Source organism: Rhodamnia argentea, chromosome 7, assembly GCF_020921035.1.
Source record: "Rhodamnia argentea isolate NSW1041297 chromosome 7, ASM2092103v1, whole genome shotgun sequence".
NCBI lineage: Eukaryota > Viridiplantae > Streptophyta > Magnoliopsida > Myrtales > Myrtaceae > Rhodamnia > Rhodamnia argentea.
Window position 1 is genome coordinate 28,038,711 of NC_063156.1, and position 25,154 is coordinate 28,063,864.

A 25,154-nucleotide genomic window follows, 5' to 3' on the forward strand; every position below is an offset into this window, starting at 1 on the left:
TATTAAAGGTCTCCCCTTTAAACTTTTGCAGCTCGAAAATTCTTCCACCGGTTTCACGACGAAACTCAGAAATTCCAAGGCACACTGAACTAAGGAATTGCATGTATCCACATTCAATTTCGATCGAAGCTTTGCACAGAATCAATCTGTGACACTCTCTCGCCACTCATCTGTTTGAGATTCAGGACCCATCCACAATGCAAAAAATGGAAAAGAAAAGGAAAGGAAAGGACGACCCACAATCCTTGCACGGCATCTCTTAGAGCGGATCTAGCCTGAGCGAGGACGGCCTCGCCCCGCTCCTGTGAGCATCACCCTCACCAGTGGATGGCAGAGCGAGCTCGCCTAAGGCCGACCCTAGTCTCCATCGGAAACCGGCTCAATGAAGAAGAAAGGAAAAGAAAAATGAGAAAGAAAATAAAAATAAAAATAAAAATTATTTTATAAAATATTAAAATACCATTAAAAATTATTCACATCGGTGCCAGTCGGCATTCACGCCAATCGGAATGACTGAATTGGCACAAATGCAAAAAGTCTAGGATTGAATTGACGCAAAAAAAGACTAAATTAGCATAAATACAAAAAGTTTATGACTGAATTGGTAAAAGTAAAAAGTTTATAACTGAAAAAATATAATAAGTTTATGACTTTTTTGATAATTTTTTTAATAGTTTTAAAATTTTTTGGACAATTTTCCCGAGCATCATCCATCCTTACTTATCTTAGTTATCTATCTAGCAACTAAGTGATTAATCGAAAAATGGATGAGCTCCATTGTGGTTGAAGTTAATTTGGAGTCATTTTTTATTTTAATTTTGAAATGCCCTTTTTTTCTAAATCCTAACATTTTTAACTTCAATCAGAAAAATACAAGCATAGACACGTAATTCACATAGAATTTTTCGTTTTCAAAATATGGACAATATTTCAATTCTCTGGAAGAAAAATAAAAAGTTCCCCTCTTTCTGTTGTTTATGAAAACAAACTTGTTCTTAGTGTTTTCAAGTTTCTATAATTTGTAATAAGCCAAGTAGACTAATAGCATGATGCTTAAATTTTATGTGATGTATATTAAAGAAAGGCCGATTTAAATTAAAAAATAATAATTTCTCAACTCAATTTGGCCAAAAAAATAGTTTGGAAATTGGATTAATCATTCGAATAAAGTACAAGAAATAGCAATATTTTTATCCTTGATGATACTAAAAAGCTGCGTAGAGGAAAAAAGTCATGGCAATCTTGCTGATACTCCAGAAGGTTTGGACAACACAAGCAGATTGATTATTTTTTATAATTAAAAAACAAAGCATATGGGAAAATAAATTGATTCTTTACTGATAATTATCCCTTTTTTTTGTCTCACCTTTCGTTGGAAGCAAAAATAAGTGGAATGAGTGTTACAATGCAATATCTGATTTTGGCTAGTCGAATTGTCTTATGAGTTTTGTCTTTCAAGCAATGGTGAAAACGTCGAATATGAACGAAAAATATTATTTTCACGAAATTGTTTCAATATAAATTATTGTTAACGATGAAAGTATTTTCCTTCATATTAATTATTTGAAAAGACGCAAGCAATTGACTTTAGAAAATTATTTTGTAACTTATTTTATTTTTAGTGAAACAAAATGATTCTTATCCAAAAAAAATGATTATGATTAAAACTGTATTTTTTTATTTTGTTCTCTGTATGATTTTAGAGAATTAGAATGCATTTGATGATTGTAAAAAATTTCTGTTTCCGAGCAAAAACGCATTTGGTAACTGCATAAAATTTATGTTCCTAGGAATAACCATGTGGCGAGAATTCTTTTTAAAATTTTTAACTTTTTAAAAGTTTTTTTACATTTTTTTTGCCCCATTTCTATTTTAATTTTTTTTTCATTTTATTATATTTTTAATTTCCCCTTTTAAAAAATGTTAAAACTTATTTTTAAATTTAATTTAAAAAATTAGTTATTAGTAAATTTTCAAATGTAGTTTTATTTTTTTTTAAAGTTCAGAAGTCCATGTGGGAGCCTTAAGTTTAAATTTTTTAATGGTTCAGAAGTCCACGTGAAACTTAATATTTTTAAAAGAATTGAGATGTTCTTTTTTGTTAATATCAAAAATAATTCTTTTTTTTACTTCAAAATTATTTTAGAAAATATAATCAGAAAAAAAAATTATTCACATTATTAAATATGTTTATGATTTTTTTTATTATGAAAAATAGGCTGAGAGAATTAAAATCGTTGTCACTCTAAAATTTTAATTTGACATGTCTAATTACGGATGATGACGATTGGAATTCCACGTGTCGAAGCGCGACAAATTCCAACGATGAGGACAACACGGAAGGGCCAACGACCAACCCATCAGACGCTCGTTTTCTCCCCCCTCCCCGACACGTGGCAGCACAAGAGCCAAGCTCTTCTTGTTCTCCGTTTTTCGATCTGTATTTTGAGGTTCTTCCGTCCCGCCGTTCCTTTCCTAGCACGTGTCGCATTTGAAGGGAACGATCATTGGCAGTGCAGCGGGCCCCACACCCCAAGGACTTGCAACGTGGACGGATAAGACTGGCGAGACGACCTCGAAGGGAGTGGGATCGGACGGTGGTGGTGAAGAGATCTCGCGCAAGGATTTTTTCTTTTTTCTCAACGAGAAAAATTGCCAACTAGTCTCATAATAAGAGAGTAATTGGAGAATTCACACATGTAACTTTCCTGAAGGCATGGAATATTATCTAAGCTTTGTGATCGCAGCTTTATTTAAAGGGTAATGATAGATAATGTATTTACACGTGTCATTTCGAGAAATAATTATATGCATAACATATTTTGATTGTGTGATCGCATGAAAAATATTTTACTGACAATTGAATATCGCAAGAAATGTTAATAACTTGCAAATTCACATGCTTTTTAACCATTTTCACATCTTTCTAACTCGTGAAGAGATGACATGGAAATTTCATAATCAGAAGAGGGTATGAAATTATCTGAATTTCGATAATTGCATGAGAAAGTACAAACAATTCCAATCCTTTTTACGATATTCACATGAGATTGGTAAATTTTGTTATAGCCTATAACATCCCGCAATAAAAAATTCTTTTCCCCCCCTCTCCTTTTTGAAGTTTGTTTTGCCTTCTCTCTTTTGTTTTTATTTTGTATTTCTTTGGGTGGTAGGAGTGAGCCATTCGGGAATGACCAGATTCGAGACATAGCAACCTCGGGAACACACCGGAACATCCTCAAATTTCAAGACCAAATAATACGGGGCCAGGTCACCATCAAAACCCCTGGAAAATCAAAACCCAAAGTGGGGCCCAGAAGCAAAAGGCCTATTGAAATATATATATATAGGGATAAATATTTCACTACAATCTTCTCGTTCGTTCACTCATTCTCGTACTTTGTCTGTAACACCCTCATAAATAGATAGAACATCTCCTGCCGACAGTCACTCATCCCTTTGCTTCTTGACTGATCAGCAACAACCACACTCTCTAGGATTCCCGTTCTGGGAAAGTTAAAGGAAAAAGGGATTCTAAGGGAATGGCCAAGGGCGTCGAGGTCGTCGAGCAACACGGGGAGTTCCACGCCAAGGACTACCGAGACCCGCCGCCGGCGCCGCTGGTGGACGCGGAGGAGCTCGTCAAGTGGTCCTTCTACCGGGCCATCATCGCCGAGTTCGTCGCCACGCTCCTCTTCCTCTACATCACCGTGCTGACGGTGATCGGGTACAACAGCCAGATCGACCGGGCCCACAACGGGGACGATTGCAGCGGCGTCGGCGTTCTCGGCATCGCCTGGGCCTTCGGCGGCATGATCTTCGTCCTCGTCTACTGCACCGCCGGCATTTCTGGTGCGCACAGTATATCGACTGTGATACTAGCTGTATCTTCTTTTGACATTTACATAGTTTCTAGCGAAAAAATTTGCGTATGACAAACGAAATGGTGTCGTGGTGTAGTTGGTTATCACGTCAGTCTAACACACCGGAAGGTCTCCGGTTCGAGTCCGGGCGACGCCAATCAGCGTTAATTTTTTTTTTTTTTTTCTTGACGTTCCTTGTTTGGCCAGGGGGGCACATAAACCCGGCGGTGACGTTCGGGCTGTTCCTGGCGAGGAAGGTGTCGCTGTTGCGGGCCATCCTCTACATGGTGGCGCAGTGCCTGGGCGCGGTGTGCGGGTGCGGCCTCGTGAAGGCGTTCCAGAGGGCCTACTACGAGCGGTACGGCGGCGGGGCCAACACGCTCAAGGACGGCTACAGCAAGGGCACTGGGCTGGGCGCCGAGATCATCGGCACCTTCGTCCTCGTCTACACCGTCCTCTCCGCCACCGATCCCAAGAGGAGGGCTCGGGACTCGCACGTCCCCGTAAGCTAAAAACCCCCTTTTCTCCATTTGCCTTCTCCCCTTTTCTGCTTCTTTTAGAATTCGATTTTGAAACCGTGGCGCATCGTATGTGAAAAGGTGTTGGCGCCCCTGCCCATCGGATTCGCGGTGTTCGTGGTCCACCTCGCCACGATCCCGGTCACCGGCACGGGCATCAACCCGGCCCGGAGCTTCGGGGCCGCGATGATTTACGGCAAGGAGAAGGCGTGGGATGACCAAGTAAGGAATTCGAACTCCCTCCCCAGAGCTCTAGTACACTCCCATCTTATAAATCGACCAGGCCACAGGATTTAACATCGTGCTTTTCTGTGTGTGTCGAATTGTGCAGTGGATGTTCTGGGTGGGGCCATTACTCGGAGCGGCCATTGCAACCTTCTTCCACCAGCACATCCTGAGAGCCGCAGGTATCAAGGCTCTGGGTTCCTTCATGAGCTCTTCCATCTTGTAACCACGAAAAATGCCCTCAAGACATCGTCATTCATCATCATGCTCATCGTCAGAAGAGTCGTCACGGAGACTTCATGTGTCGTGTCATGTAACTGTGGGTCAGTACGTACTGAGTTTTCTTAGTTCTGTTGCTCGCTTGGGTCACTGTGGAACCATGAAGTCGTATCTAAACGATAGTCGAATGCACTTTTCTCCTCGAAATGCCACTTGCTGTACCTTATCAGTGTGCCCCGATTGAGCCCCCTTGCGGGCCTGAACTGAAGTCCTTAGCCAGATCCTTCTGTGGTTCCTCATATATGATTCTTGATTTCACGGTCGGGTCCGAGCGAACCTAATCGGGTCTGAATGGGCGGGCACGGCCTCGAGACGGAATATTCTAACCGGGCGTGCCCGAAACGCACTTGGGCTTTGGAGAGGATGGGGATCCAGGTCGACCGCGTGCGAAAGCCGCCGAACCGGCCAAGTAGGCAGGTGCCGGGGTGGCCTGCGAATAGGATGATTTGCGCGCATCTCTCGAGTTAGTCTCGACAGAATTGTGAGGAGGACATAAAGGGACCTGAACAAATTAGATAACGTATTCCGACCAAAAAACAGAAAATAAGATAAGGGATGTTTCTTTTCTTTATTGTGTGTGTGAGCTGGGCACGTAAGGGGAAAAGAAAAGGCAAAAAAAAAGGGAACAGGCTCTGATTCGTACCGGGTAGCATTAGGGGTGACCTGTGATGGTTGAACATTGATTCGATTTTTTGAAGAATTGAGGATTAGATCGGTGATTTGAATCGGGAAAAGAAAAGGAAAAAAACGGGCGGGCTCTGATTCGTATTGGGTAGCACTAGGGGTGATAGGTGATGGTTAAGTATGGTTCGGATTGATTTGATTTTTTGAAGAATTGAGGATTAGATCAGTGATTTCAATTCTCCGGATCGGAAGTCTTTGGAACTGATAAAATGAAAATAAATAAAATAAAATAAAAAATAGAAATAGGAACTCGAATTTTTTTGCTGATCTTTCTTTGCGGGTTAGTGCATACATAGAGATCCTTGTGGAAGAGGGAGAAGAAGTAGATGACTCCGGCGAATTTGACAAGCCATTTCGGGGACATCGTGACAAAGTAGTAATTTTGCAGAGCAATATACTTCTACTTGTGTCAATTGTTCCCATAAAGTACTAAAATTATTTCCCACAAGTACCCCTAGTCAAGAGTCACATCTTTATTGTATAGTAAAAATTAAAAATGTATTAATCTAGGAGTGTGGCTCATCGGTCCAGTTCCCTTTTAAAATCGAAAACCGGATTGACCGAACATCGATTTCACTTTGAGGAACCGAGGATTCGAGAACCAGTCTAAAACCGTCGGTCCAGACAATTCTCGATCCGGTCGGTCCATTTTGCTTACTTATAAATAGCTTCAGAACACGACTTGTAAGGATGTGGATAAGTGCGTTGAGGTGTGATTCATGCTTCTTATTGAAATAAAGGCACGAGAATCTCGCTTCTTGATGAGCGAGCAGGGTTCGGTGGGTCACCCCGAGGGGGGTTGTAGGGAGTTAAACAAGACATTAACAAGGTGTTAACTGAGATGGTAAGAGAGTTTGTTGATGTTTTTTTTTTTTTTTTGTCTTGAGTATAAACCTTGCTGGGAGTACCTTAAGAGAACTAGAGAAGTGCGCAATTAAGACTTGAGCATCACTTGACCCCTAAAAATAAAGGAAAATTAAACAAAGCATCAAAGCAACAGTGAGGGTAATACACAATTTGCCCCTGAACTTTCAACCATTAATGATGTGTATTGAATTTTCATTTTATTACAATTGTTGATCCTTCGCTATCTTTTTCATTAGCATGTACAATGCACGTGACTTTTAATAGACAAGAACGTATTTTTATCTCATTTTTTTTTTTCAAGAAAATCTCTCTTTCACCCCTAATTACCATAAAAAAATGAAAAAAATAAAAATAAAAATGGGAGAAAACCAAATCATTAAAATACCAATAATAGGAAAAAAAAAATACACCGACAATAAATAAAGCTTTTTATTGATATTCATAAATGTAACCATTTAAACAGAACTAAATAAGATGTTATTTAAAAAAAAAGAATAATCCATATTAAACAAAAACAGGAAAATGCATGATAACAAAAATTGTATACTTACTATGCATTCGCAACGGTTAATTGATGCAAAAGAATCGATTGATCAACTGTACCCAATTTTTGTTATTCGGCCTTTTCTTTATTAATGTGTTTGTTCCTTTTTATTTAATTGTTTTCTTTTCTTGAAATATGTTTTTTTTTTTATCCAGCTTCTTATTATATCTCATTTTTTTATAGATAAATCACGGGTAAAAGAGAGATTTTCTTCTTTGAAAAATATATAAAAGTACAGATTTTCCATTCCTTGTTTGGATTAAACACTTCCTCCATGGCTTTTTTTATCTCCTTTACAATGTTGTACCCACAAAAAATCAAACGTGAGGCTCATTTGGATCTTTTTTTTTTTTATTTGTTTCTTCTTTGTCTTCCACTTTCCTTTTCTTCTTGGTGTCTTGTTGACTGAGGATGCTGCCTCACCTCCAACATTGGTTGATTGATGAGAGTTTCGAGCTCCTCATCATCCCGGATGTTCAATAGCACATACATCGAGGTTGTTCTCTTCATGTTCCAGTCTTTGCTCATGTTGCCCGTGAACTCGACCACCTCGATCAATTTTCCCCAATTCTCAAATATCATTACGAGAATCAAAGGATCGCTTGAGAGAATTATAAGCCCTCTCTTCATTGGTGAAGCTCGGGATGATCATCTCAAACCACGAAACCATAATTCTCAAAAGGACTCTTCCAAAATTCTTGCTGAAGGTGACGAAATCCTCTCGCCGACTCGATCGGTGATGGAATTCGGACTTTCCTCAACGGTTACAGCGCGACTCTCTCTAATATTTTGAATATGCCGAAATTGTTTTTCGAAAGCCCAAATTCCAGCGATCTCCCGATGTATCCGAGTCTCGATCGATTAGCGTGGCTAATCCTCATCTCGCTTTGGAGACTCAACACCAAGGTTGAGCCTACAAGGACGCGTCTCGCTCTTCTACCTATTCCTCGCGAATAATTTGAACCGCTCGACGAACCTCAAAACCCGCTTGAGGACGAGCATGTAGCGAGGCACTCAAAGAAGACGAGGCAATACGCGGCAAGCTATGCGGCCATGGTGCGGAACACGGTCCTCTCGTCCCTGCCCGAGGCGACGGCCATGGGATGATCACCGAAGGCAACACGTGCATGTTTCCGGAGGTTCAACGCGGTGTTCCGGGAGGAGTGCCGGAAGGCAGAAGCGGACGTCGTGGACCTTCCGGCCGAGAAGCCAAGGGATGAGATCAAGCCGTCCATCTCGAGAAGGCTCGGAGGAGCAAGTCGAAGTAGTGCCGGCGATAGGCTTGGTACAAGCGAGAACAAGCAGAAGGAAAGTGGAAGAAAAATAAAAGAAGAAACAAATAAAAAATAGGCCTCAAATAGGTCCCGCATTTGACTACGTGTGATATATTAATCTAAAGGGAAAAAAATCGAGAGGTAATATGATCAACACATTAAAGGGAGTATTTGAGCCATATAAGGAGTGGAAAAAGCGTTATCCTTGGAAAAAAAAAATTACAATGAGATGTTACTGGAATTGAAAAAGTTCAAAAGTTTAGGGGGAGTTTTTAGGTAATTCCAAAAGATATAAAGAAAAACATTATCTATCTCCTAAATCAATAAGGCGTTCGTTCGTATTCACCGTATTCTCCCGTTGCTGCGAAGAAACTCTCCCGGTCGGAGCGACGCCAGACCTCATCAGGTACGCCCAGCGCCTCTTCTATGTCGATCGATCCTCTCTGCTCATTTTGCATCTCCGTTAGATCCGCTCGATCGGATCTGCAATCGTTTCGGCTGTTGCTTTCGCGCTGGATCTCTGGCGGTCGATTATTTGGACTCGATTGGTCGGAACTGCGCGGAAAGGGAAGGAATGGCTTTCGTGTTTTGGATTCTCGGAATCGATTGGAGCCGAAGCTGGCTGTAGTTTTCTAGCTTGTGATGGCGAGACCAGATCTATTGGCCTCGCTTTGTCCTTGGCGAGTTTCGTGTGCGAACATAGGCCCTTCATCGTGTTGTTTTCCGGCAGAATTGTCACCGGCGTGAAGTGATTCTGCTTCGTATGTTTCGCGACGAGACTCGGTTCTTTTTGGCCGTTCTAGCGTATCACTACTCGCCGATGCGGCGATGAATTTGTAGTTGGGGATGTCTGGCATGTCACTGCTACTTTCTTTTATCCATGGTTCTATTTTTTTCCCCCCCATAAGTCGGTGTTTTATTCACAACACAAGCGGGTGAGCAAAACCTGCTACATGCTAAGAAAAAGGCTCTCTAATAGCCCAGTTCGAACAAGGGCTCTTGTATCTCTCTAGACGAGTTTTCTATCTGAAGTCAACAAATGTGCTAATCTCTCCCTAACTACTCTCTTAATCGTTAATAAAACAGAGTTAGTATTGACAACAAAAGAAGTGTTTTGTCCGTGGCCAAGTTTGTGCATTTGGTTGGGAACGTATAGCAGCGGCTATGTTGCTCATGTAAGCAGATAGCATTTTCATTAGTTGATTAGATGCATCAGTGTCGGCTAGTGAGGATGTTGCAACAGCGATGGAAGCTCTTAACTCGTCGACTTCGTTTAAGGAAAATTAGACCTTAGGCGAGATGAAGTTGAGTGTGTTCTAGGAGAAGGCTTTCCTTTCAATAAGACCAGTTTAACGCACCCTTAATGATAAGGCCAAAGCTTACAGTACCAAATTGTAATGATTATAAACACTTGCATCTTGGAGTCAGAACAGACAAATGTGCAGTATGTTCCCCGTAGTGTGTATGCTTTTAGAAATGTGCTTATCAAGATTCCCGCCAAAACCACCACGATATTACACTGCCTTAATCTTAGAATATCGACACACTCAGATGTTATTTCAAGAATAAAATTCTTTACCTTTGTTCAAGACATGTAACCGTGTAAATAGCATTATAAACAAAGGTAGGGAAGGTGACCCTTGTCATTGTCTTATTGTAGAAGCATTCCATCGCAAAAGCTATTTCTAATGTAGGTTTTCCTGTTATCAATCTGGTAAGACATCTCTGTTTTATTGTGTATTACCTTTCTTAATTTTGAGTTACTGTCCATTAGACTGTTCTGCTTTGTATGATAACATGAGACCGAACTCTGCTTCTTATTGAAAGCAGTTGATTGAGGAGATTAATTGTTGCTGTATTTGCCTCCTGGCGGATTGTCTACTGCATTCTAGATGCTGGATGTACATTCATGATATGATTCTCATTTGCAAAGATAGAGTTCTTATAACATAATCATGACTTCTTGATTTCAGCCCAATAAATGGAAGCATTCTAATGTTGTTTATTCAACTTATATTCATATGTATGTTCTTAATTGCTATAGGTCTATATAAATGTGTGAAAATGATTCAACAGGGTGGCAAACTACTAGTACTTCAAAATACATGTTATCAATAGGTTAGGGATTTGGTGTTTTTTATGCTAACAGCAGATCTCTACTTGTATTTGGCTATTAGTGGGAAACGACATGTTTTATTTATGGCCTATTAAGCTTGAATCGACTACCATCTCAAATCACTCCATACGTTGCCGTATATTTGCTGCCATATGCTCAATCATATTTGAGATTACCTGGTAGATTGGATAGTGATTGAGGCAAATCTTCTTCTTCTAATTTGAAGTAGTTACTCTATCTACTTGGTTCTTCTTTCAATCACATGTAACTGCCAGTGTGCTTTTTTATTCCCCTATAGCTAGTTAAGTTTGGATAACTGTGCAGGAATGGAAGCCAATAGGGGTCAGGGCGGGATTCAGCAGTTGCTTGCTGCAGAACAAGAAGCTCAACAAATTGTTAATGCTGCCCGAAATGGTATAAGATCATGAGCTTCCCTGATAATTTGATGCATTAGCATATTGCTTCAACTCTTGAATTTGAAGTCCCAATCTTCAACGTGCATTGCGTTAACCTTTACATATAAGAAGGATATGAAAGTTAGTGCATCTCTTAAATCAGTTCCTTTTTAATAGGGGAATATGTTGTTAAAGAAAGATCTGACACTCAGGTGGGATGATGCTTTTCGATAATTTGCCAACTGCAAGTCATTTTTTTATCATTTGTTAAAACCTTCCTGGTTTGTGTTTTTCAAAGCTAGTCATATCATACTTAAATCCTGCCTTTTCAGCGAAAATGACCAGACTGAAACAAGCCAAAGAAGAGGCTGAAAAGGAAATTGCAGAATATCGATCTCAGATGGAACTTGCTTTCCAGAAAAAGGTTGCAGCGGTAAGTTTGTGTTGATTTATTGATACGAAGAAACCAATTAGTTTCCTCATCCTTAGAAGTTAGTACGCCCACTGGTCTGCAAAGAAACAATCCTTTATCATCTTTGAGTTCTCGAAACATCAAATTATCTTGTAGACTCGGCCTCTTTTAGGGTGTCTATAACTGCTGACTCGGTTTCCATGTTGCCTTGTGATCATCCAACAGAGTAGCGGAGACTCGGGTGCCAATGTGAAGCGGCTCGAAGGAGAGACTGACACCAAAATAAGCAACCTAAAAATAGAAGCTGACAGAATATCACATGATGTTGTGCAGATGCTTCTGAAGCAGGTGACAACTGTGAAGAATTAGGCCTTTGCTAGCAAAGAAGTAAATCTTCATGTAATCTGGTAGCGTGTGCAATATGCGCTGCACTGTCGTTGCATCTCAGACGCATCATGAACAGCTAAATCAATGATTGTTTAACATAGGCAGACGGCACCTGTGACTCAAATAAGCGTGTTGTTTGTTTGTGACCTGAGTTTTATTTATGTGATGCGGCTCCTCTCCTGCCCGTTCCGGGGAGAAATTCGACTCATCTGAGTATTGCTGAGTATTGCAGAGTGAGTTAACAATCTCCCGTTTGCCTATATAGTTTACGGTTCTGCTGCATGCCAAATTGCCGCATTTTGTCGGCTTGATGGTTGGATAACGAATGTCTTTCCAAGCGTGGCAAGTCTGGTGTGGTTGAGGAGATTGTGAATTGGTCACGTCCTGCACTACAATTGGTTGGTAAACACCGATTGGTGTTGGTCTGACTAATTGGAACTTGAACGCCTTAAGCTTATAGAAGAGGTTGCCAAATAAATCAACCAAAGCTCGAAGATGCCTCTCGGATTTCACGTGATAGATCCGGGCCTTTGAACTGTGTACACAGCTATGTTTGGCAGTTCATCCTCAACGTACGAACCCCAACGGAGCCTCAGAAAGACGAACACTTTACGTTAAGAAATTGGAATACATGTACCTCCCAACGTCGTATCTACTCTCCTTTTGCCTTTTCCATTTCGAGATACAGGAACATTTTTGAACTTCAACCTGTCGTTTGCCTTAACGAGGAAACTGGGCATGAAGACCCCTCTCTTGAACTTCAAACCCAAAAAGTGAACTGTGAATTCGATGTGGAGATGAGCCTGAGAGAGATGTGCTTGTTTTTCTAGCCGCCGTGTTCTTTCACGGCGTCCAGGTGGTGGAGTACACGTGTCGAGCATAATCATGTGTGCGCTTTTCTTCCTCCGTCGTCTTTCTCGTGATTAGAAAAGCTTCAGTGAGCTATTGCAAATTTGGGAAAAATTCAAAAAAGGGCCTGAACTCTTCTTGTTTTCTCAAATAAGGGCCTCAAATGATCTCTGTTTCAAATAAGGGCCTGAAGTATCTTCATTTTCTCAAATAAGGACCTGAAGTGAATATTGTTTCAAATAAGGGCCTGAAGTGACTATAAAATTTCAAAAAAGGGCCTGATTTTAAGGGCATTTTCGTCTTTTTATTTATTTGATTTATTTTCTTTTTTTATTTTTTTTTATCTGTTTTTCCCCCTTTTTTTTTTCCTTCACTCTCTCTCTCTCTCTCTCTCTCTCTCTCTCTCTCTCTCCTGATGCGACCAGGCCCTCCCTTTTCCCTGATGCTTCTTTCTTCTCCTTCGTCTTCATCTTCTCCTTCTCCTTCTTTCCTGATGCGACCAGGCCCTCCCCTACTCTTTCTTTTCTTTCTTCTCCTTCGTCTTCATCTTCTCCTTCTCCTTCCTTCTGTTGCTCACAGCCACCCCTCCATCTCGTAGATGCCGCCCAACCGTCCACCTCAACCCACCTACGCCGCCGCGCCGCTCGTTGTCGGTCTAAGCCTCTCGCCGCCGTTGCCACCGTTTCGAGCCCCCGAACCCGCGGCCGAGAGACCCACGAACCCACGAGCTCGGTGAGGTCCGACCCCTATCTCCTTCTCTCGTTCACCGCCACCCACTCAACCACCGAGCTCCACCTCGCGCCACCGGCTATACGTTCAATCGCCGGCCCGCCTTCCCCTCGCCACCGGATCCGAGCCCGAGAAGCTCAAATCTGCACCCGACCCAGTGCCTTGAGCCGTCGCGCCACCAGAGGACCCCGCGGTCGAGGCTTAGACCGTCGTCGGTCTAAGACTATATTATTAGGGCGGGCCTTCACCGTCGTCGCCGACCCCCCCCATAAGCGATGCACGGCGGCCACACGGGCGGGAGGGGCGGCCCTCCCACCTGTGCGGCTTTTTTTATTTTTTAAAAAAAATTATAAATAAAAAAAGGAAAAAAAAGGAGGAAAATGAACAAAAAAAATTAAAATGTGAAATGACAAAAATGCCCTTCGGGCCGGACCCTTTCTTGAAATACTGTGGCCACTTCGGGCCCTTAATTGAAACGCACCTTGTCACTTTGGACCCTTATTTGCAACTGAGTTCACTTGGGACCCTAATTTGAAAAAACAAGAGGACTTCAGGCCTTTTTTTGATTTTTTCCCTGCAAATTTTAATGAAAATACTCCCAACGAAGATAATCATAAAGGAGAATATTTAGCATTCATTTATTTAGTGATTTAGAGAGTGGGATTTCTTTTCTTATCAAAAGAAAAATAATTTTTTCCCAGTTTAAATTTATTATTTTTAGTCCATGAAAAACGTTTTATAGTTTTTATCATCCAAAGTGATAAAACAATTTTTGAAAAAAAATATATTTTTCCAAATAAAGGGACTCTCAAAAACCTTTAATTCTAATTTAAGGTTGCATCAGGCATACCCAAAGCCTTAGATTGAGAGTAATCACGAGGAAAACGACTGATGTTTTTTCCTCAACCGAGTTCCCTTTTGCTTTTATATTCGAGACGAGACGGAACACGCAAAAATGCACCTTTTGTTAAAGTTTTGAGCGCATGATGCTTTGCTTTGTACATATTTCATTTAATCATGGTTGATTGACCATATCCATTTAGCGAATTCCATACACCTCGAACCAAATTTCAAAAGTGAAATGATCGAACTTGATGAAAATATAATGCCTCCAAATTCCGTGATTAGAACGTGTTTTGCGGATAGGGGAAGTGCTATTGTCTTGGAAGGTCTTGACTCAAACAAAAATACCCTCCTCGACGTATTATGACAAGAGAATGATATGATTCGTTTAAGATTCGTTTCATGTTACGGCGCGATCGAGTGAATTAGAATTTTCCAACAATTTTATTAAACATTACGAGAATTAGTGGAAATTAGATTGCCCGACAAGATATCCATACTCCAATGGTTCCCTTTTTTTGTTTCAAAGGTTCCTAAAATTCCTGACAATTACAAAACGAACGGCTTAATAAATGTCGGCAATAACATCCACTTTTTCCCTCAATGTAATGCAGCAACGTTGGAGTTGCGGATCAGAAGCAGTGTGATGGATCTGCCAGAAAAAAAACAAAAACCTGCATAATTGCAGGAAGTGGAGCTCTGGCATGTCTGTCAGTGAATCTGTCTTCTTTACGTCCCATCTTTCTCTAAAGTAGACACTCCATTTCATTTAATTGCAAAATTAAATATTGTTTATACTAATTAAATATATTAAAGAAAAGGATTAAAAAAAAAAAAAAAGAAGGGAGACAACCTTTCTCCCTCTCCTCTCTCGCTCTCATCAATGGTGGTTTGGGTGGAGCTTTACGCAACCCGTTACCCCTATTCTTGATCATATCTTCTCCGTAGCCCCACTTCAATCCCATTCCCTTCGATCTCTGTGTCTCTCTCTGGACTCTGCTGGATCGTTTCTCTTCTGCACTGTTGCGATTTGCGATGGTTGCGATGGTGAAGTTCGCTTTTTGACGCCTGAACAGTCCCATGCTCCCTTCGCTTGTTGCCTGATTTCGACCGAATCGAAAACCCACTTTTTCTTTTCTTCTGCCCGAAGGGAATTCCATGGGCAACAGCGGCAGCACCGGCGCCAACCGCCGCCGGAGGCACGGGAGCCGCCGCGGCCACCCTCCGCCCCCGGGGATGCCGCAGCCGGGGGTCACCTCCAACAGGTACGTCGTCACGGCTGCGACGACGTACCCGCCCCAGTACCCGAACCATAACCCCCCTCCTCCGCAGTACTACCAGTACCCTGGCTACTACCCTCCGCCCCCGCCGGTGATGCCCGTGCCGCTCCCGGCGCCGTACGACCACCACCACCACCGGGGCGGTGCTGGCGGCGGCGGCCCGCCGCATGTCGACCAGGCCCACGGGAATTGGGTCGGCGGGAGGTACCCCTGCGGGCCGGTCGTGATGATGCCTTATGTAGAGCATCAGAAGGCGGTTACTATTAGGAATGATGTGAACATAAAGAAGGAGACACTGAGGATTGAGCCTGATGTGGAGAATCCTGGGAAGTTTCTGGTTTCCTTTTCTTTTGACGCCACTGTCGATGGAAGGTATTGCTTCTTGTAGCTTCAGCACTGGTTTTGTAAAAATCTAGCTTTTGTTGAATCATCAAGTGTTATCTGTGATTTTCCTTGCTTAGGTTGCTCTGTCCATGGATGATGAGATCATTTGATGTGATGTGATCCTACAAAGAATAGAGTATCTTCTAGAATAGGATTTTGCGTAATATAAGCTCGTGACATGTATATTTTCTACGAATTGATCTGTGGTGGGACGATGGTACTTTGTATTTGGTCAATTGTTTCGGTGTCTCAATGCACTTTCTTTCTTTTTAAACCTGTCCTCGCGATGTAACAAACTAATAGTGGGAGGTTGATGTTTGGGAGCTTAGGAAGGATATAAAATCTGTATGCTGCAACTCGGGTCAGCATACTAGTGTCCTGTTCGGATGAAATGTCAAAGCGATTCTTAGAGTGTGACGGGTTGAAAAGAAGCTTTTGTAGTCTAGCAGACTTATTGATGGGGGGATGACAATGTGGTCGACCTGACATGCCATGGCCTAAGATATTATGAGTTTGAAACGAAGCTAGAGCATCGTGGATGGACCGCAAAAAGTGACGAACACTGAGCATTATGAAGGAGATGTAAGTGATGGAGACTGTTGTGTCGTCTAAACGAATAAATGCAGCTCGAATGTTTCCTCCTTTTTTCGTGCTGATAGCCTGTGAGGAGTTCTCTATATTGTGATAAGAAACACGTAATTCAACAGAGTTATGGATTGCAAAAGAGATATATAGCAAGTGCTGAAATGCTGCGCTTCATTGGGAGGTGCAGTGTTATGGTAGTGAATGGGTTCTTAAGATATTGTGTATTGGCTTGTGAGTTTGACTGAAGTTAAGGTGCATCCTTGAGCATTTTTCATTGCCCATTTTTCTTCTTGCTGATGTCACTTACATCTTACACTGCCGATTGATATGTTGCACTTCATGTTCATATTTCCTTCTTTGAAAGGTTGGTTTAATTGGATTGATGTGTGTTGGTCGTCTTAGGCATGTCACTTTTATTGTTGACCCAATAGAATGGAGACTTGTCATCTGACATTGGTTAAATAATAAACCATCCTCTGTTATTTTGTCATCTGTCTAATTGTATAGTCTTACTGCAGAATCACAGTGGTTTTCTTTGCAAAGGAAGGGGAGGACTGTAGTCTCGTTGCAATGAAAGAAGACCTTCTACCACCAGTAATAGTGGAATTCCAGGAAGGTCTTGGCCAGAAGTTTAAACAGCCCTCTGGAACAGGAATTGAATTTTCAATGTTCGAGGAGATGGAATTAAGATACAGTGACACAGACGTGTATACTCTAGCAGTGAAGGCGGAGGCATCCGTGTGTACCCAGAAAGGTCCTGATGGGAATGTTATGTCCAGGACCATGAACTCTCAGATAACTCAGGCTGTGTTTGAGAAGGAGAAGGGCGAATATCAGGTACGGGTTGTGAAGCAGATCTTGTGGGTGAATGGAATGAGGTATGAGCTGCAGGAGATTTATGGCATTGGGAACTCGGTTGAGAGTGACATTGATGGAAATGACCCTGGAAAGGAATGCGTGATTTGCCTGTCAGAACCAAGGGACACAACTGTCCTTCCCTGCCGACACATGGTAATTATGCTTCCCTAACTTTTCTTTTCGGTGTAGCACTGTGAAGCTTGACCGGATTGTAATTTCTTGCTTGAGGCTTGTCAAGGTTTGTGCATGACTAGAGAAGTTCGTTTTATTCTTTCCTGGATTCTTTTGAGTTCTTTGTTGAATTATCAAAACACAGTATGAAATCCTGGTTTACCAAATTGTACAAGTGTGGTTCAACTCACTAGAGGATCATGTTAATTGCCACTCCATGATAGCAACTCACTGAATAAAGAGAAGGAAAAGGTAAAAGAGTGAATTAATTCCAAGCCTAGATGAAGATACATGCTATTCTGCATTAATTTACCCTATAATCAAATTGATGAAACATGGAGGTTAATGAATGTCATTGAGGAGTCTCCAGCATTTGATTTTGCTCATGATGGTGGTTCAGGAAAGTGAGTATTTAACTCATCCTGAAGTGAAAATGCCTGATTGCATTGTTTATCTGGCGTTGCTTGTTTGGGTTTCACAGTGACAACGTCATGTGTCATTCATATCATCAGTATGTTTTGGCCGGCTTTGGCACTAAGTTCTTCACTTTCCTCTCTCCTTCAACAATCCTTTACTTACAAACTGTAACCGGTCAATCAAGACGGCAGTTTTGATTTCCTTTCTCCGTCTCTCTTCATGGTACAGTGTATGTGCAGCGGGTGTGCCAAGGTTTTGAGGTTCCAGACAAACAGGTGTCCCATTTGCCGGCAACCGGTCGAGAGGCTTCTGGAGATCAGGGTCAGCAGTGCTCCTGACGAATGAAGTTGCCCTTAATTAGTGTGCTCATGCTGTATAATAGTCCTTTGGTTTTGTTCCTTATTATTTTCTTTTCTTTGAAATTCTTTTTATTCCTTGGTCTATGCTTATTTAGTCTTGCCTGTGTAATGATCACATGGCGAGCTTTACTCACCAAGGCACAACGAAGCGTTCGCTCCGAATTCATCAATGAACATACTGGTTTTTAATACTTCTGGGCGTTGTTTATGTGAAATTCTATGGATCTCATGCAATCTTAGCTCCTCTAGCTGCTCAAGATGATGTGGCGATGAAATTCTGGCTCTGATGCTGTTTAATCCCCCCTTCACAGCTGAATGGGTGTCAAGGGCTCTAGAGATCCCGAAGTGAGACATTTGAGTTCTGTTAGGGAGCAGCATTGTTGAGTAGTTCTTCTCATGTTATGAATGTTAAGACAACCACTTGTGCCAAAAACTTACGAAAGGATTCGAATATACGATTGGAATTATTATTTTCATTTTGCGGGAGAAGTCGAATAAGAGCCTCTCAATTGGCTCAAGATTCTCTGCACCCGCGGTCCTGGCAGCACTTTCTTCTGGCCTCATCGATAGGGTCCGGTCCTATAACCACCCCGAGCGGTTTGCCCGATCTCAACCCGAGCCATCAGGCTGAACACCCTCTGATAAACATCAGCAGCGCTTGAGAGTTGAAGACAAAACGAAGGCATGAGATAGTAGGTCGATCAGAAACTTCAAGCCCCAATCCTCCTGCAGAATAGCACATACTCCTCTCTTTTTCCGTTCTTTGCAAGTGAGGACCAAGAGTATCTAGGCAATAGCCAATTGAGGACTTTCCTGAAAAAAGATTCGCACAACACCTCGTGCTTCTCCTCTCTATTCTCTAAGAGTGAGAGGGAGGAAATGTCTTCTCATTTTTTGCCCGATAGCGAGATCGAACCTGCTTGCGATCCTCGCAAACCGCACGTGGTTGCAAAAGGGGCTCATCTCTAGCTTGCATTTCGTGATGTCGTTGATTGCGAAGAGCTCGAATATATCAAGCCCCGACGTAGATGAACTCTGGATGTCAGCTGTTGTTGAGTAGTTCAGGACCTTCGGCTCACATGAATCGTTCCATAGCAAGAAAAACGGAGAATTCACATAGTCGAGCCCTGACGCAGATGAACCTTGGATGTAAGCTATTGTTGAGTAGTTCTGGGCCTCCGGCTCACATGAATCGTTCCATAGCAAGAAAAACGAAGAATTCACATTTCAAGAAGGATGCTATGCGATCGATATATACTGTAATGGAGAAAATTACTAAAAAAGTCTTAAACCTATTATAATTGTGTCAATTCAGTTCTAAATCTTATTTTTTTTGCCAATTGAGTTCTAAACCTTTTGCATTTGTGCTAATTCAGTCCATTCGATCGATTTTGACTGGAAATCATTGACATGGACACAAGTCATCCTAAGTGTCGTGGCTGGTGCTAACGTAAATAATAATAGAGAATTTTTTTATATGCTCTTTTTTTAAATTCCTTTCCTCCTTCCCGTAACCGGTCCCCGGACCTCGGCAACCAGCCGGAGGCGAGGGCTAGCGAGGTCGGCCTCTCCAGTGATGGGCGAGGCCGACCCTCGCTAGCACGACGATGGCGAGCCTTGCTAGTAGCCGGGTGAGGTCGAGCGTCGTCAGAGGCGGGCAAGGCCGACCTCGCCTTTGGTTGGTCGCCGAGTTCCGGTGACCGGCTAGAGTAAGAAGAAAGAAGGCAAGAAAAAAAAAGAAAGAGAAGGAAAAAATAAATAAAAATAGAGAAAATGGCAAAAAAATGAAAATGTTATTAAGAATTCTCCACGTTAGTATTAGTCGTGTCATGCATGATGACCACCGTTCTTGTTAGCGGTTTTCAATCAAAATTGGTCGGATAGATTGAATTAGCACTAATACAAAATGTTTAAGACTAAATTGATCAAAAGAGATTTAGAACTAAATCAACATAGTTAAAATAAATTTAGGACTTCCTTTTAATAATTCTCATAAGCAACTTCTGAATTTGATGCATCGATTTGGCATTCGTATACCGTAATTTTTGCATAAATCTCGAGCTGCATGCACCTTGAAAGTGGAGACCCATTTGAGGGTTTCTATTGACAATCTCCAATTTTATTTTTTTTTCCCTTTGTTTTTGTGTGGAAAGTGAATGTCCCATTCAAGTGGAAGTGGGCAAGGAAGGCCAAAGGTTGCGTTTTTTCAACATCAATGTGACAAGTGACCACTTTGGTGCTGTAGATAATGGGCCTAATTATATAATTCAGGATAAGTTTCCTCCGTCAATTAAATTGTTTCTTAATGGGTCTGACTTGCTCTCGTGCTTTTGACTATATCAACACTAACTCGTAAAGTTGCTTTCAATGTATAATACCGTTGAGGATTATCTTTATTTATTTCTCATATATGCTTCATGTCGACAGAAATCCACGTGGAAGAATGGGGGAGGCCAGGATAGTTTCTATGATGACACTAACTACTTAAAATAGTTCAATGCCCTGGTTACAATAATCACTTCCAACATTGTATGCCGTGTCAGCGATAATTAAGAATTTTGCGGGATAATTGCTTACGTTAGAGATATTTTGATAATTATGTTGATTGTTTATATCTCTCAAGGTTATTTGTATATCTTAATTGATATGTTGTCTTACATGGTTTTCTAATAAAGCTTGTAAAGAGGCTCGCGTACTCTTGTTCAAGATATATCGAAATTTACAAGTTTCATATTTCTCTCTTTCACATTATATTTCTCAACTTGATAACAAAGGGGCGATGTGCACCCGGTGCACCTCAAATTTCCCAATTCTATTTTTGATTTTTATCATTCTCAACTTGCACCCTATGCATCCATGAATCCATAACAAAATAAATCAATCATTGTCTCTCGATAGTAATAATAATTCATTCTAGTCTGAATAAGCCCCATGCTGGTCGTGTTACGATGTCGACACCCGTCGCCTTGTCGAGCAATTTTCACAGAGGTGGCTCTTCTTTCAATGCCATCCCCAAGGCCGCATCGCTTCGTAACTATTTTCAAGCCAGCTGTATAGGCCGTTTGATACTACGACACCGGCGGTTTAGGTCGTGTCGCTCGGTTACTATTTTGCAAGTCAACCGAATCGGCTGCTTGTTGTTTCCTCTCCGATTCTCGACGTTTCGAGAAGTCGACTCCACCATCAAACTCACTACTGTCAAACAATCTGCGTATTAAAATCTCCCATGGTGCCCGATGTTGTTCGGTTCGGTGCCGGTTTCGACCATTTTCACTATATGATATCATGGCGATCGAAGATTTGTTCGCACTGTATTTAAATTCAAGTTGGCATCTTCTAGTCACCTTGAGTTTGAGGGGATGTTAGCAATAATTAAGGATTCTATTGGGTAACTGCTTATATAGAGATATTTTGATAATTATGTTGGTTGTCCATATCTCTCAAGATTGTGCGTATATCTTGATTGATATGTTGTCTTAAATAGTTTTCTAATAAAGCCTATAAATAAGCTTGTGCATTCTTGTTCAAGATATATCGAAATATACAAGTTTCATATTTCTCTCTTCCGCGTTATATTTCTTGATTGCCAATTGATCACATTGCCATCATTTTGGGGCACGAAGTAATTTAAATCGTGCCGCAACTCGAAGCACCGTCCAAGATTTTGAAGTTCTGGAATCAATTCATCGGCTATAGTTTATACTGCATGCGGACCTGTTGCATCCGTTTAAACATGGGTTCCGATCCTAATTTTCTTATCAAGTACATCTATCAATTTACGGAGGTCAAAATCAAGAGGGTTTGATTGACCCTACTCTTTTCTTGACACTATTTTTCCAAGAATGTCTTAAAGGGTAATTTCCTTCAACAAGGTTTATTTGTTTTGTCATTAGTTAATAATGCAAAATTTGGAGGGCCAGTAGATGGTGGTAGTTGCATTAATCTGCACTAATCGATGTAATACTTGGCTCTTGTCACTTCCAAGGTAAATTAAGATTTAAATTTTGGGGGTGGAAACATAAATATATGAAAATCAAGGGAAAGCACATGAAATGGACTTAGCCGTCCGATGTCGCATGATGGTCGGAGGTTGCAACACCACGATTAGATTATCGTTTGCAACAAACGAACCATACCTAGCAAAAAAGAAAATGAAAATGAAAAAAATAAACAAACGGATGGTCAACTAATTGCGTTTACAAAACAATTCATTTTCTGCAAAATAAACGGAGCCGTAATAAATACTTTTTCTGTTTAGAAAATCATTCGAAGATGCTGACAACGTTACGCAAGATTGACAGAGATTTTTTTGTTCTTGATGAAAAGGGTTATGTGGACGAGTGCTCCTCGAATACTCGTTAACGGTATTAAAATATTTTTGTTCTTTATCCAATGATTACAACAGTAGAAAAAAATAATATATTAAGGCTCCGCCTTGTTTAGTGAAAAATGGATAATTTGAAAAATATTTTCTTAAAATTAATAGATTGTATCGCTAACTCAATGAAAAGAGTTTTCATTATCAATAATAATTCATGCTTACAATTTTTTTTAAGGGCCAGTAGCTAATGATAATTTTTTTGGTCAAAATAACATTTCATTCCCTTTCTCAAAATGCAAGAGAGAAATATCGCAGTTCAATGTAAATCAAGAGAAATTTCATATAACTTCAAAACAAAACAAAACAAGTTCTAGATAATAAGAGGAATCACCAGAACAAGGTTATGGAACACACACTCAAAGAGCACATCTGTGGCTTCTTCACACCAAAATCGGTGATAATAACCGAATCTGTCTTCGATGATAAGCACATACTAAAATCTCTATTCGTTGTTACGGCTTTGCTTTTTGACGATGCGCGGCTAGATTTGCAGTCCCCAGTACCATAACCTAACAGAGTATAAAGATAGAACGAGCATAGATTTGACACCTGTGAGAGCGAAAACTTCACGAAACTCCTCTGATCACTTTCAAAGCTGGATTCTTTCCCCAACGAAACTCAAGGAAAGCAAAATCCCGAAAACATACAGGCAGAAAATCCTAAATTTAAACTAAATGGGATGAAGATCTCCTTGAAAATGGGAGAGAAGCTTCCAAATTTAAACTAAATCGGAAGAGAAAATATCCCAAACGGGAGAAAAAGAAAAAAAGGAAAAAGGGAAGCAAAATAGCCTAAAAAAATGGGAGGGGTGGGAGAGATGAGCTTAAATCCTCCCCTCCGTGGAGGTTGAAGAAGAAAGTGTAGGAAAATAAGAGGGAGGGGAGAGAAGATGAGAGAGAAAACGAGGGCCGGCCGTTCCACATTAGATGATGGTGGTTGACTTAGTATATAAGGTAGTTGCATTAATCTATACTGATAGATGTAATACTTGGTTGTTGTTAGGAGTGATCGGTTCCAAGTTTTCCAAGGTGGGAACCTGAAACTTGGAAACTACTTTATTATAACGAATTCTCAATTTTTGAAATCTGAAACCTATGATGTTTGCTCTAGAACCTATTTTAGAACCTACCCTATTTTTTTGGTCCGATTTCAAGGTCTACCGAGAACCTGTTTTTCTTTTGTTCTTTTTTTTTTTTTTTTCTGGTTTCACTTTTTTTCAATAAAATAATATGAGTAGCAATGAAACTATTCAAAGTAAAAAAATTAATAATGAAAATCACTATCTACAAAATGTAATAATCGCTAAGAGGAAAGGCGAATGAGTGCTGCCATGTTGCCAAGTCTCTTCTGATGAGGTTTGATTTTAGGAGGGAAACACATTAGATTTGGCTTTTTAAGTCATGAAACCATTTCCATAATCGGTCGGACTCTCGGGTGGGTATTTACTCAGAATCGGGAACCCGACCTGTTCCAACACCGTTTCGGGGACCTATTTTTCGGATGATCCGGTCCGGTTTCCGGGTAGAACTGGTCTAGTTACCCACCCCTAGCTGTTGTCACTTCCAATATAAATTAAGATTCCAATTTTGGGGGTAGAAACATAAATATCTTAAAATCAAGGATAAGTACATGAAATGAACTTAGCCGTCCTATGTCGCATTAGGGTCGGAAGTTGCAACACCAAGGTCAGATTAGCCTTTGCAACAAACGAATCGTACCTACCAAGAAAAAACAAACAAACGGATGGTCGCTTCTTAATTATTATTTATGTGAACCAATTGCATGGTGATCTAATTTCTTAATTCTGTACCGATTGAGGCCATATCTGCCATTTTACCTTTGGAGGCTTATCTGATGCTAGGATCGATTTTATTATTATTTTTTGTGGCCATAAGGTTAATCGACCTAAAAGATTTGGATATAAGTATTATTAATTATAATTTCGCTAAAAATTGCTACAAGGCACCTGTTAAGTACCTTACTAAATAAAATTAATCATTTTTAGGCACCGACATTATCGTCATCTCCGAATGATTTTCTAAAAAGAAAAACTATATAGTATGGTTCCGTTTGTTTGGCGAAAAATGAATGATTTAAAAAATTATTTTCTCAAAATTGATAGATTGTATCGTTTGAAATAATTAATAAACCAAATTTTTTTTATTATCGGTAATAATTTATATTTAAATATTTTTTATGGATGATGAAAATTAATTTTGTTTATTTATTTTTATAAGCTATACACGATCCCTATATATATATAATAACAATGGGCAGGTTGCAAGTGAGCCCACTCGCAAGGCAGCGGGTCCCACCACCCTGATTTTGTGGATTTATCAATTCATCTATCATTATTTGGCGGCAGAGTATTGATCAATTAGTTAGGGGAAATAGGCTAATAAAAAATCTTTGGAAGAATTCTAGCTTGACAAGTGTTGTTTTCCTCTCTTTCTCCATCCATCAATCGAGATTTTTTGAACATCCGACTAATCTTCACCGAACATGACAATCCTCCCACCTCGCATACGATCATTGCGGACATACGACCTATATAGTGAGGAATCGCACGATTCGATCTCCGATCACAAACCTTTATCACTCGAGGAAGCCCTTTGGACGGTTGGTTGGACAAAGTAAGACTACGTTTGGTCGTTTAAATAAAATTTGAGATAGAATATACTTTATCCTATTATGTGTTAGATAGATGTCCAGATCAAGATAAATAGAAATAGAA

At 40.7% G+C, this 25,154-nt stretch overlaps 3 protein-coding genes and 1 non-coding gene across 5 annotated transcripts; all 4 read left to right on the forward strand.

Moving 5' to 3' along the window:
- Positions 1–3,438: 3,438 nt before the first annotated feature.
- On the forward strand, positions 3,439–4,832 carry LOC115749784 (probable aquaporin PIP2-2). The gene is made up of 4 exons (XM_030686757.2): positions 3,439–3,852; positions 4,071–4,366; positions 4,463–4,603; positions 4,713–4,832. The coding sequence occupies exons 1-4, from the start codon at positions 3,543–3,545 to the stop codon at positions 4,830–4,832; spliced, it is 867 nt and encodes a 288-aa protein (XP_030542617.1). The 5' UTR covers positions 3,439–3,542.
- Positions 3,946–4,020, forward strand: TRNAV-AAC. Its single transcript has one exon. It is a non-coding gene; the product is annotated as a tRNA-Val (tRNA).
- Positions 4,833–8,547: 3,715 nt separating the features above from the next.
- LOC115749703 (V-type proton ATPase subunit G1-like) lies at positions 8,548–11,772 on the forward strand. 2 transcript variants are annotated; one of them, XM_030686635.2, is made up of 4 exons: positions 8,548–8,660; positions 10,695–10,784; positions 11,098–11,198; positions 11,403–11,772. In XM_030686635.2, the coding sequence occupies exons 2-4, from the start codon at positions 10,697–10,699 to the stop codon at positions 11,544–11,546; spliced, it is 333 nt and encodes a 110-aa protein (XP_030542495.1). In that variant the 5' UTR covers positions 8,548–8,660; positions 10,695–10,696; the 3' UTR covers positions 11,547–11,772. The 2 variants fall into 2 exon arrangements, with proteins under 2 accessions (XP_030542495.1, XP_048137993.1); XM_048282036.1 differs by lacking the exon at positions 8,548–8,660 and having other exon boundaries at positions 10,676–10,784.
- A 3,053-nt stretch (positions 11,773–14,825) lies between these two features.
- Positions 14,826–18,230, forward strand: LOC115749702 (probable E3 ubiquitin-protein ligase LOG2). The gene is made up of 3 exons (XM_030686634.2): positions 14,826–15,637; positions 16,753–17,245; positions 17,909–18,230. Exons 1-3 carry the CDS (start codon positions 15,144–15,146, stop codon positions 18,023–18,025), a joined length of 1,104 nt encoding a protein of 367 aa, XP_030542494.1. The 5' UTR covers positions 14,826–15,143; the 3' UTR covers positions 18,026–18,230.
- Positions 18,231–25,154: the final 6,924 nt, after the last annotated feature.

Bases quoted from the DNA above. Each gene is read 5' to 3' on its own strand.
- LOC115749703 (XM_030686635.2), top strand. From the start codon at position 10,697: ATGGAAGCCAATAGGGGTCAGGGCGGGATTCAGCAGTTGCTTGCTGCA. The intron at 10,785-11,097 runs GTATAAGATCAT...CTGCCTTTTCAG, and splicing joins TGTTAATGCTGCCCGAAATG to CGAAAATGACCAGACTGAAA. The intron at 11,199-11,402 runs GTAAGTTTGTGT...ATCATCCAACAG, and splicing joins TCCAGAAAAAGGTTGCAGCG to AGTAGCGGAGACTCGGGTGC.
- LOC115749702 (XM_030686634.2), top strand. From the start codon at position 15,144: ATGGGCAACAGCGGCAGCACCGGCGCCAACCGCCGCCGGAGGCACGGG. The intron at 15,638-16,752 runs GTATTGCTTCTT...GTCTTACTGCAG, and splicing joins GACGCCACTGTCGATGGAAG to AATCACAGTGGTTTTCTTTG. The intron at 17,246-17,908 runs GTAATTATGCTT...TTCATGGTACAG, and splicing joins TCCTTCCCTGCCGACACATG to TGTATGTGCAGCGGGTGTGC.
- LOC115749784 (XM_030686757.2), top strand. From the start codon at position 3,543: ATGGCCAAGGGCGTCGAGGTCGTCGAGCAACACGGGGAGTTCCACGCC. The intron at 3,853-4,070 runs GTGCGCACAGTA...TTGTTTGGCCAG, and splicing joins CTGCACCGCCGGCATTTCTG to GGGGGCACATAAACCCGGCG. The intron at 4,367-4,462 runs GTAAGCTAAAAA...GTATGTGAAAAG, and splicing joins CTCGGGACTCGCACGTCCCC to GTGTTGGCGCCCCTGCCCAT.